The sequence below is a fragment of the Leucopleurus acutus genome (assembly GCF_964270905.1).
Source record: "Leucopleurus acutus genome assembly, chromosome: 1".
Taxonomy (NCBI): domain Eukaryota; kingdom Metazoa; phylum Chordata; class Mammalia; order Artiodactyla; family Delphinidae; genus Leucopleurus; species Leucopleurus acutus.
The window spans coordinates 93,478,925-93,491,615 of NC_139142.1; the positions used below are offsets into that span (position 1 = coordinate 93,478,925).

At 46.7% G+C, this 12,691-nt stretch overlaps 1 protein-coding gene across 2 annotated transcripts in view; it reads left to right on the forward strand.

Annotated features, from left to right (window-relative positions):
- GLDN (gliomedin) overlaps positions 1 to 12,691 on the forward strand; it is a 67,092-nt gene that overhangs the window by 35,105 nt on the left and 19,296 nt on the right. Inside the window, exons 3-4 of one of the 2 annotated variants that reach the window (XM_082849564.1) lie at positions 9,038 to 9,055; positions 9,423 to 9,530. In XM_082849564.1, coding sequence (XP_082705690.1) covers positions 9,038 to 9,055; positions 9,423 to 9,530 — 126 coding nt within the window. The remainder of the gene's footprint in view (positions 1 to 9,037; positions 9,056 to 9,422; positions 9,531 to 12,691) is intronic. The other variant, XM_082849565.1, reaches the window with a different exon arrangement.

The window sequence follows — 12,691 nt, forward strand, 5'->3', positions numbered from 1 at the left end:
TTGCAGCCACGAGACTCCAACCCAGTGATAACACTTCTTATCCTATTTCCAGGCAGACATCAATAGTGGATCACAGTTGCTGCCAAGCATGGCCTCAGGTCTCGGGTCATTCTTTTCTGGTGTTGCAGAAAGTTGTACTAATTGATTAGAATTGGCACTTGAAATAAAAGCTATTTGCTGGAACTTCCCTCGTGGTCCAGTGGTAAAGAATCCGCCTTCCAATGCAGGGGACACGGGTTCGATTCCTGGTCAGGGAACTAAGATGCCACGGGGCAACTAAGTCCACGCACCACAACTACTGAGCTCACACGCCTCAACTAGGGAGCCCGCGTGCTGCAAACTACAGAGCCCGCACACTCTGGAACCCACCCACCACGACTACAGAGCCCACACGCCCTGGAGCCTGCGTGCCACAGCTAAAGAAGAGAAAACCCGCACGCCACAACTAGAGAGAGAAAACCCACACGCCACAACTAGAGAGAAGCCCATGCACCGCAACAAAGAGCTCGAGTGCCGCAACTAAGACCCAACGTGGCAAAAAAAAATGAAATTAAAAACAAAAAAACGTATTTGCCATCCCTACTGTACTCATTTTTAAGGTTGCCATGGTCATAATCCAAAGTTGAAATGCACCAAATAAATGAGATTGGACCAAAGCTTCAGTTTAATGGGGGCATGTGAGGACAGATACATACTTTCCCACGTCAGGTGCCCTGGGACTGGCAGAATAGCTGGCAGCAGGGGTGGTTGCAGAGGATGGACCAGCAACACAGAGGGTGGGAACTGAGGCCTCAAAGCTGTAGACAGTTCAACCTTTGGTAAACAAATGGATAGGCCATTCTCAGAACAGCTAGTGTAGCTGATGATGTTCTCACTCAACTGGCCTCACTGAGCAAACTAGCAAGTTGTTTTAGTGTTGGTGGATTCGGGCTTCAAATGTGGATTCGGGCTTGGACCCTGTCAGGCCATCCCTTAAGGAAAGCCAAGCATGCCTGCCTCCCAAGGGAAAGAGGGGATCACCCCCACTCTGGCCAGAGCTCCTCTCTGGCACTGAAGCTGTGGCTGGCATGAATCCTGAGCCCCAGGGAGTCCTTGCTGGGAGCAGGAGTAGAAAAGAGTCAAGACTACAGACCTCGGAGGCATTCCAGACCTGGAAATATCAGGTTTATGAAGTTGCATCTTTCACTAGCTCTTCCTATGGCAGCAGAACCAGGCCTTACTTTCTTTTCTTTTTTTTTTAACATCATTATTGGAGTATTATTGCTTTACAATGTTGTGTTAGTTTCCGCTGTATAACAAAGTGCATCAGCTATACATATACATATATCCCCATATATTCTCTCTGTTGCGTCTCCCTCCCACCCTCCCTATCCCACCCTTCTAGGTGGTCACAAAGCACCGAACTGATCTCCCTGTGCTTTGCAGCTGCTTCCAACTAGCTATCTATTTTACACTTGGTTGTGTATATATGTCAGTGCTACTCTGTCACTTCGTCCCAGCTTGCCCTTCCCCCTCCCCATGTCCTCAAGTCCATTCTCTACGTCTACATCTTTATTTCTGTCCTGCCCCTAGGTTCGTCAGAACCATTTTTTTTTAGATTCCATATATATGTGTTAGTATACGGTATTTGTTTTTCTTTCTGACTTAACTTCACTCTATATGGCAGACTCTAGGCACATCCACCTCACTACAAATAACTCAATTTCACTTCTTTTTGTGGCTGAGTAATATTCCATTGTATATATATGCCACATCTTCTTTATCCATTCATCTGTCGATGGACACTTAGGTTGCTTCCATGTCCTGGTTATTGTAAATAGTGCTGCAATGAACACTGTGGTACATGTCTCCTTTTTTTTTTTTAATAATTTAACTTTTTTTAACATCTTTATTGGACTATAATTGCTTTACAATGTTGTGTTAGTTTCTGCTGTATAACAAATCAGTTATACGTATACATATATCCCCATATCTCCTCCCTCTTGCGTCTCCCTCCCACCCTCCCTACCTCACCCTCCTAGGTGGTCACAAAGCACTGAGCTGATCTCCCTGCGCTATGCAGCTGCTTACCACTAGCTAGCTATTTTACATTTGGTAGTGTGTATATGTCAATGCTACTCTCTCACTTCATCCCAGTTTACCCTTCCCCCTCCCCTTGTCCTCAAGTCCATTCTCTACGTCTGTATCTTTATTCCTGTCCTGCCCCTAGGTTCTTCAGAACCTTTTTTTTTTTTAGATTCCATATATGTGTGTTAGCATACAGTATTTGTTTTTCTCTTTCTGACTTACTTCACTCTGTATGACAGACTGTAGGTCCTTCCACCTCACTACAAATAACTCAATTTCGTTTCTTTTTATGGCTGAGTAATATTCCATTGTGTATATATGCCACATCTTTTTTATCCATTCATCTGTCAATGGACACTTAGGTTGCTTCCGTGTCCTGACTACTGTAAATAGTGCTGCAGTGAACATTGTGGTACATGACTCTTTTTGAATTTTGGTTTTCTCAGGGTATTGCTGGGTCTTATGGTAGTTCTATTTTTAGTTTTTTAAGGAACCTCCATACTGTTATCCATAGTGGCTGTATCAATTTACATTCCCACCAACAGTGTAAGAGGGTTCCCTTTTCTCCACACCCTCTCCAGCATTTATTGTTTGTAGATTTTTTGTGATGGCCATTCTGACTGGTATGAGGTGACACCTCATTGTGGTTGTGATTTGTATTTCTTTACTGATTAATGATGTTGAGCATCCTTTCACATGTTTGTTGGCAATCTGTATATCTTCTTTGGAGAAATGTCTATTTAGGTCTTCCACCCATTTTTGGATTGGGTTGTTTGTTTTCTTGACATTGAGTTGCATGAGTTGCTTGTATATTTTGGAGATTAATCCTTTGTCAGTTGCTTCATTTGCAAATATTTTCTCCCATTCTAGGGTTGTCTTTTCATCTTGTTTATGTTTTCCTTCACTGTGCAAAAGCTTTTAAGTTTCATTAGGTCTCATTTGTTTTTGTTTTTTTTCCATTTCTCTAGGAGGTGGGTCAAAAAGGACCTTGCTATGATTTATGTCATAGCATGTTCTGCCTATGTTTTCCTCTAAGAGTTTGATAGTGTCTGGCCTTACATTTAGGTCTCTAATCCATTTTGAGTTTATTTTTGTGTATGGTGTTAGGAAGTGTTCTAATTTCATTCTTTTACATGTAGCTGTCTAGTTTACCCAGCACTACTTATTGAAGAGGCTGTGTTTTCTCCATTGTTTATTATTGCCTCCTTTATCAAAGATAAGGTGACCATATGTGCGTGGGTTTATCTCTGGGCTTTCTATCCTGTTCCATTGATCTATCTTTCTGTTTTTGTGCCAGTACCATACTGTCTTGATTACTGTAGCTTTGTAGTATAGTCTGAAGTTGGGGAGCCTGATTTCTCCAGCTCCGTTTTTCGTTCTCAAGATTGCTTTGGCTATTCAGAGTCTTTGGGTTTCCATACAAACTGTGAAATTTTTTGTTCTAGTTCTGTGAAAAATGCCATTGGTAGTCTGATAGGGATTGCATTGAATCTGTAGATTGCTTTGGATAGTATAGTCGTTTTCACAATGTTGATTCTTCAATCCAAGAACATGGTATGTCTCTCCATCTGTTTGTATCATCTTTAATTTCCTTCATCAGTGTCTTATAGTTTTCTGCATATAGGTCTTTTGTGCCCTTAGTTAGGTTTATTCCTAGATATTTTATTCTTTTTGTTGCAATGATAAATCTATTTGGATTTTTTGGCTTCTTTTTTTCCTCTACCAGCAAGGCTTTGGGAAATGTGTAGCCACTTCCCCTGTGGCCATTGATGTGCTAAGCAGGTCACTTGGGTCAGGCAACATCAGTTCTGACACCAACCCAGGGTGAAAAGGGAGGCTACTAAATGGAAATTAGAGATAAACATCTTCTCCTATGACTTGGAATGGCTGTGGTGGGAGGATCCAAGGAGTCAGGTTTTTCAGAAGCCTGTAGCGTTAGCCCCTGGCCAGCGCCTGCCCTTGAAGACAGGAAGTGAGACTTACACTTCTTTATTATTCAGTCCCCATAACTCTGGTGCCTATATATCCTGTCTCGATTAGGATTCTACTGTTTGCTTGTAGCAGGGACCCGTTAGAGCTTATCTGAGGAAAAGCAGGTGAGAGATTATAAATTATTAAAAAGATAGAGGGATGTATTTGTCAAGCTAGGTTTGGTCATGCTCTGGTAAAAATTAAACCTTAAAATCTCAGCGGCTTAACATAGCAAAGGCTTATTTCCCACTCCACAAAGTCCAGCGAAATTTGGGTGACTCTCCTAGGCAGTTCTGGAGACTCAGAGATCCAAGTGCTGCTGTCTTGTAGCTCCATCATCTGAGCACCGGGCACCAAGGTCACTCCCAAGGGAAGAGAGGGGAACAAAGGATGGCACCCATTGGGTGCTTTAAAAGGTCAGGCCTGGAGGTATCTCACTTCCCCACCCCCACCATGGAAGGAAGGCAGGGAAACGCAGTCTGTCTGTGGGTCCAGGAAGATGACAATGAAACCCAGTCTGGTGAAAACAAAGCTTGCCTCATGAGACAGAAGGGTATCTCACAGACAGACCAGGAGGGCAGTGGAAGCAGCCTGACCCAGGGAGCTGGAGCGAGGAACTGGAAAGCCACTGGGAACCCACACAGCTCCTCTCTCAGCCTTTCTGACTCTCTAGCAGACACCCAGTCCCTCATCTCTGCTTCTCTCTCCTTCATTTTCTTCTCTCTGCAGACTGACAGTTTTCACTGTGCATGGCCGTCCACAGACCTCTACTTTACATAAGTAAGGGCATTGTGGGTCAACTTTAGACTGCAAGGAGAAAAAAATCTAAGTGGTTCAGCTCCTACCATGCATCTACCCAATTCTAATCAACTCCAGCTAGGAGTGTTGAGTGGGGTAATCACCCAACCATTTGCAGGGCCCAGTGCAAAATGAAAATGCAGGGTCCCTTGTTCATGAAGCAGGAAAAAGGCTTTTTCCTTTCTTCCACAACCTCTCTTGACCTGCCATGGTGGGGCTTTTTATTTGCTACTTAATGTTGTACTCCTTGAGGCATGGGCTACTCACCGCATGAGTACAGACCCTCACAGGCACAGGGGCTCCCTGGGACAAAAGCACGCAGGGCACACACCCAACGCTAGCCTCCCCTGCACTCGAGCCTGGGCCCCCACTGGGGTGGCAGGTGGCAGCAGACACTGATGGGGCAGGGAGTGGGGAGGACACGTCAAGGGGCACAGGAGGAGGCAGTGGAAAATCTGTCCTAGGGAGGCAGGGAGGAGATAGGAGGCACGGCCACATACCAACCAAGACTCAAAGCCCCTGGGCCATGCTCCACTGTCCCATCAGACTTCACTTACAAAGCACAAATTCAAAGAAAAAATGGTTAAGAATGTCCAAACGGCAACTGCAGAGCATTTAAACCCAAGCAGGGAGCTCCCTTCTTAGCGTGGAGTCCTGTGTAGCTGCACTGCTGGCAGGCCCAGGAAACAGCCCTGCGTACAGTGTTAACATGAATGTGGCTGCCCACACGTGTTCCTAGAGGGTCTGTTATTCCAGAAGAGGAGAAGGGTCAGGAGCTAAAAAAAATTCTGAAAGATGGTTTGCTAAATAGCTAGTAGGCACACATTTGACATTTGACATTATTATAATGACTTATATTTGGGTCTTCTTCTGGGTGTAAGGGGCCGTGAGCAGCTCATTTGGCGTCCCGGGATATTGGGACAGTCATCATCACTGTAGCACTCTGCTCCTGAGCTCTTTGGAACCGTTTGCCATCCTTTCTCTTCTGAAATTCTCTAGCTTCAAGGCATGAGACCTGCTGGCTTCCCTCCTCCATCTTCAGATCACTCTCTCTTTCCTGGTGCTTCTTCTATCACCTGCCTCCCTCCAGATGGGGTGTGTCCCCCTCTCTACATCCCCAAATTTGGCTCAGACATTTCACTCTTACCTGAAGGCTAGTAGCTCCCAATATTTCTAGGGTCAGGAACCCCTTTAAGGAGAGTGACTGACTCTTTTCCCAGAAAATTTTCACATCAGGTCGAGGGGACCCAGGACCAACTGCATCCCATACACCTGTGGTGCTTGGTAAAAATGCCAGTTCCTGGGCCTTACTCTAAATCCAAACCAAATCAGAATCTCCAGGTGGGGCCTAGGTATCTGCATTTTTACAAGCATTCTAGTTGATTTTGTGGCCTCAAATGTGTAAAAACTGTAGCCATAGGGTATCAAGGATCTCAGGTCAGTGTCAAGAAACCCTAATCTAAACACTTCATCATAGTGATACCCTTGGCCATAACTAATGTGTCCTAAGTATACAGCTCCAGCCAGGCCCTCTCTCCAATACTCCACTGCATGGAAATGGTTATTGGACTGTCCTCTTTTTTTAAAATTAATTTTTATTGGAGTATAGTTGATTTACAATGTTGTGTTAGTTTCTGCTGTACAGCAAAATAAATCAGTTATGCATATTCATATATCCACTAGTTTTTAGATTCTATTCCCATATAGATCATTACAGAGTATTGAGTAGAGTTCCCTGTGCTCTACAGCAGTTTCTTATTAGTTATCTATTTTATATATAGTAGTGTGTATATTGTCAGTCCCAATCTCCCAATTTATCCCTCCCTGAGAACTCTTGAAACCTACTATATACAATTGATTCTTCCTTGTTTACCTTTTTCTACCAATCTGCACATCTGAATTTGGCTCCATCTGCAGTCGGGACTGACGATTGATTGATTTCTTCTGACAGCTCTCAAAGGGCCATATCACCTCCTTACCAGGGCATGTGTGTGCCATCTGGCGGTAAACTGACCACACTGACTACAGGCTACACTGACCCTAGAAAATGCTGTGCCGTTTTCAGCAAATCATTTTTGCCCAACATAGGACCGTATGTATTGAAAGCATACCTTCAAACACTTATTCTTCCAAAAGTTTTCATGTCTGTCAAATAGGCTCATCAGTATCCAGGCTCAGTCGTCTGAGAGGCCTCCTCAACTGTCTCCTACCCAATCAGACATGGACATGTCCTGCCCATTCTTCTGCTGAAATACCTCTCGAATGTCTAGCTCCCTCTAGAACTCTACAGTCACCAACCGCATTTATCTACAACCTTGTCCCAAACTTTAACTACAAAGATCCTCTGGATATTTTCTCCCTGCCCCACCCCCTTCCTTCCCTGTCTTTTTCTCTCTCTCATCTCATTCCCTAGTTCTATTCCACATCCATCTACGGAGAGGATATCAAACACATGCAGATATCAGTGTCATCCCCCGCTGCTTAAGAATCTACTGTAGCTCTGCACTGCCTTGCACATACCGTCTACACCCCTCCACTTGGTCTTTAAGTGCTGCTGCCCCACATCCCTCTGCCAAGTATACATTTCAGCCTCATCTCTACACACTCCAGCTGAGCCATTCTTCCTCCTTTCTGTCACCCTGAATCACGCAAGCTCCCACCCCTGTACCTTTTCTCCAGCTGGTCTCCTGCATGGGATGCCCAGCCCTCACCCCTGCAGCCATCTCAGGCCACTGTGTCTTCAGAGCCACAGCTCAAGGCTCACTCTGTCTGAGGGCCTTCTCTGACTGCCATGTGCCCAGACTTCCCCGGTACCTCTGTAGGGGTTTGCTTCTCTGTAGCTCCCTCATCTCATTGTGGTTTAAAGTATTCACCTTCCTCAGATAGGTTACAAACACAGCAGACACAAGTATCAAGATTTCTACTTATGGGAAGATTTTGGTGCACACAGAAGTGCTTAGTAAATGGTGGTTTTCTTTTATGTATATATATATATATATATATACACACACATAGATATATATGTGTATATATATATATATTCTTATTGGAGTATAACTGCTATTCAATGTTGTGTGTGTTAGTTTCTGCTGTACAACAAAGTGAATCAGCTATATGTATACATATACCCCCATATCTCCTCCCTCTTGCATCTCCCTCCCTCCCTATCCCACCCCTCTAGGTGGTCACAAAGCACCGAGCTGATCTCCCTGTGCTATGCAGCAGCTTTCTACTAGCCATCCATTTTACATTTGGTAGTGTATATATGTCAGTGCTACTCTCTCACTTCGTCCCAGCTTACCCTTCCCCCTCCCTGTGTCCTCAAGTCCATTCTCTATATCTGCATTTTTATTCCTGCCCTGCCACTAGGTTCATCAGTATAAATGGTGGTTTTCTGAAGAGTCACAGGCTTGGATCTTTAGAAAGACCTACCCACTCCAATATTGGTGATTGTTATGTGTGGTCCGGAGAAACAAAAGACCCTCAGCTGTTCATGTTGCGACCTCACTGGCTTGTCCGAGTCCTTAAATGGAATAATTGACACTAAGACTATTTGTGGAAGCAAAATTATTGTGTTAGATTATGTGTAAATTATTCACGTGAACCCCTTAGATCCTTGGGTAATTACACACTAAGAAAGGTATCTGTTACCTGATCTGGGCCCTCGAGTTTTCTCAGGCTATTTTATGCAACAAAATAGAGACCAAGCAAACCAGCTTCTGCTCTCAATTCCCCTTGGTGGCCTAGAAGAGACAGGCTGGCTGGATGAGCGTGTTTGGGGCTGCTCCTGGGACACCTGGATCTCAGCCATGCAAAAGCAGCACTTCCTGACACCTACCTGTGCCAGGGCTTCACTAGTGCCCACCCACATTGTCACCAAACCTCATTTAATTACGTTGATTGCTTGAGAGATGACTGATTTATGAGTCTATAGTGAAGCCACTTAGAAATTATTCTTAGTCCATTGGAACTTAAGCAAAAGTGGTTTTGATTGGCAAACGGGTCTTTGTTGAATTGTTTTTAAGAATCTTTGGGCAAATATACTGAGTTCTAAATAAAAGGCATGGGGTGGTTCCTTAGGGCCCATAGATGATTAGTACGTTTTAAGAGGGGGAAGGTGCTCTTTGTTTTTTGGGTTGTGGTGTTGGCTTCACTTTCTTCCGTCTGTGGTTTATCATCTAAATTTCTTTTTCTGTTGTAGGACCACCTGGCCCAGCAGGTAAGAGCCCATGGATTTTCCAAGTTCATGGGAAGGATATGGGTGGCTGGTCCCCCAGGATCACTCATAAGGGACTGAGGCAGGGAAGGAAGAAGAGTCTGAAGGCAGCCTTGACTATCACTGTGTCCCCCTCCTCTCTGCCCCAATCACCAGCTCTCCTGTTCCCTTCCACTTGAGAACTTGCTGTCACCATTCCCCACCTGTCACTGCTTCAGGCGGGGGCAGGGAAGGTAGAGAAGGAAAGGAAGAAGCAGGAGAAGATCTGGAAGAGGCGTCAATGCCTGGCCAGTTTCACTGGCTAAAGGAAGTCGTGTTAACTTCTGTTAAGATTTTTTTAAATGTTCCCATTTCCCGTGTTTTGATGCAGGACCTCCAGGAATTGGTGGGTTACCAGGACACAACGGATCAGATGGACGGCCTGGTCCCCAGGGCCCAAAAGGCGAAAAAGGAGCAAATGGAAAAAGAGGAAAAATGGGTATTTTGTCACTCTTCTAATTCATTTCCTTGTTTTTTGTCTCCATTATTGCATTTTGGATGAACCAAAGTTGGCGCAGTGGGGGAAAAGTGCTGCATCTCTGAATGCAAGGCTGGTTAATGCTTGCCTGGAAGCTGCTGTGTTCTGGGGCAGCAAGGGCCTTCTCTTTGGTCCAACCCTGATAAGATTTATATCCAGTCTGCCCGAGAGAAGCAGTATACCTGAGAGCTGATGTCCACTCCTCTGCTTGCTCTGATGCAGACAGACAGATGGAAGGGGCAAGAGTGAGCAGTCCTGGGGAGGGGCACTACACGGGCTGTGAAGGCTATCTGTGCTGGTACCCCAAGTTCTCTCAAGGGTCGTTCCTGCCCGACCCTCTCACTGCCTGCTCCTGCCCAGCAGATTTTTGTGTTTGACTGAAAATCAGTTTGACTGAAAATCAGATACTGACCTCTAGGTTTTCCTGGCTGGAGGAATCACTAGAATGATTTGAGTAGAAAGGCAGCATCCAGGCTGACACTCAGGTTGTGTAGTCCCAGCTGTCAGGGTCTCCTGTCCAGGGGTCACAGGACTATTAAGAAGATGTGGCGGGCATCTCTGAGAGACCTCCTGTGCCCTGCTGTGAGTGGTGGCATTGCCACCACCCAAGCAAAGACCTGGAAACACCAAGGTGTCAGATGTGTCAGGGAGCAGTGACCAGCAGGGGCTCAGGTAAGGCCTGGCAGGGTCTGGGAGCTGGAGGCTGGGGCAGGGTGAGTTCTGAGGGGCTCTGAGCACCAGTCATGGGAAGTCCCTGGGGAAGGCCGGGGCAGAGTCACCTGAAGAGAGCTGGCATATGGCACAGTGGAGGCTTGAGGGCAGGGGTTAGAGACTCCTCAGGATGCTTCAAGGAAGGCATGGTTCTTAGCCACAGCTGAGGGTGGAGGCTCCACTAACCCTCTTATCTATTTTCAATCTCTTGGTTACACTGCCCCAACTCACCTGGACAGGCCCCAGGCTAGAAGAACCACTAGAACAACTCTTCCAGACAACACAGGAACCCCTTCCAGCGTTTCTGCTCTTAAACAATTTGAGTGAGAGCCAGTGGAAAGGGAGAAAATTGTTGAGGGGCTCTGCCACTTGCCAAAAGCCTGCATACCTGTGTTCCCAGGGGCAGCCTCTGTGAAAATGGGCCCACGCAGCCCATGTCAACTCTGTCCCCAGAAGTCCAGCAGTTACAGCCAGAACTGCAGAGCAGAATGGACCCTTACATGTCAGATAATAACTATAATTATAAATGAATATCAGCATCAGTTAATGATGACCGTCAGTGTTCAGGCACTTGGTATATCCCAGAAAGACCCCAGAAATGTGATCCAGTCCTGAGGATTCAGTAATGAGTATTATGAGAGCCAACAGTGAGGGGGAGGGACCACCATGCAGCACTGGATGTGGGTCAGGTGAGAAAGGGGTAGCTCCAAAAAGGTCTGAGACAGATCTCTAGCTTTGAAGAGATATGCTTAGCATGCAGCCCACAACCCAGTGAGGGCAGAAAAGAAAAAGTCTATTTATTTCTGTAAGACATATTTATGTGGCAGGTATTATTCTAGATGCTGGAGATCCAGAAATGAAAAAGCTGACAACATCTCTGCCTTCATAAGGCTGACATCCTAGTCTGGGCAGATGGACAATCAACAAGATAAATAAGTAGAATATATTGTCTGTTACGCGGTGCTAAGTGCTAAACAGAAAAATAGAGCAAGGGGAAGGGATAGGAAGTGTGTAGGGTGGGGCGTGACTGTAGGCTGGGAGGCCAGGTGAGCCCCCTGAGAAGGGACCTTTGAGCAGACACCTGGAGGAGAGGAGAGCGCAGGTGGCGGACTGTCTGGGGGAGAGGGTTCCAGTGGAGCCTGTAAGTCCAGTGTACCTGCAGACGCTGAGGAGTGGCAGGGAAGCCAGCGTAGCCGGACAGAAAGGATGAGAGGTGAGCATGGTCAAGTTGAAACCAGAGAGGTAACAAGACCAAATCAGGTTAGCCCTGAGCATTTTAAGAACTGGGGTTTGTACTCAGACACCTGCCCTGCACACCTCCCTGGCAGCCACACAAAGGAGCCTGCAGGAGGGAAAGGAGGAGGTTTTGAAAAGGCTACCTCTATGAATAGGTTGTTGGAAGCATTACTCAGCCCTCGGCCAGCTCAGACTCTAGCCTGGACCATCCGACGCCAGAGCAAGGGCTGTGCTGTCCCCGTCACCCTGCCAAAGCCGCATAGCTATGCTTTTCCTCCCCTGATCCCTTCCTGAGCCCAGGATGGATTCCCATCCCACCCAGCAATCAACAGAATTGCAGGGAGTGGGAGGCAGGATGAGAGCTGGCAGGCCCACGGAGGGGAATTGGCTTTATTCCAGGAGCCATGAGAAGCCACGAAGGGGTTTCAGGTAGGAGAGTGACATGATCACATCTGCCTTTCTGTAATACCCCCGCCGCTGCTGGTGGGGGACACACTGGAGTGAGCGCACAGGCGCTGCTGTTAGGGAAGCAGGGCAGAAGCTACTCAGCGTGAGGGCGGAAGGGATGCAGGTGGGGTGTGCAAAGGCCGATGAGCTGAGTGACATTTGGGGGTGAAATCAACAGGACTTGGGGGAAGGTAGATATGAGAAGGAAGGGGAAGGGGTCACCAAGGCTGACTGTGAGATTTTCATCCTGCCTGACTGCTCTTCCCTGAGGTGAGGGGCCCCAGACCGACTCAGGTCCAGGGAGACAGTCATGGCTCAGCATGGGATGTGCTGAGTTTGAAATGCCTTGAAACATCCAGGAGGAGGGGGGCCTTGAAGATGCAGTCTGCAGTTGGAGAAGTCCCTGGGGCTAGAGGTATACATTAGGGTGTCACCCAAGGCAATGGACTTGTGGGCCAGGGTGCAGTCCCTTAGGGAGGGAGCTACCAGCAGAGGAGAGCCTGGGTCAAGCCCTGAGAAGTAACAGCGTCTAGTGACCAAGTAGAAGGGGAGGAGCCAGCAAAGGAGGCCAAGGACAGACTGAGCAGCAGGAAGAACAGCAGGAGAGGATGGGAACATTCGTCAGCAAATACTTACTGAGAGGGTTCCAAGTACTAGTGGGGAAACAAAATAGACGTAGCCCCTATTGTGGAACTTTCCATCTTTGGTGGGGAGGCAGACATAAATAG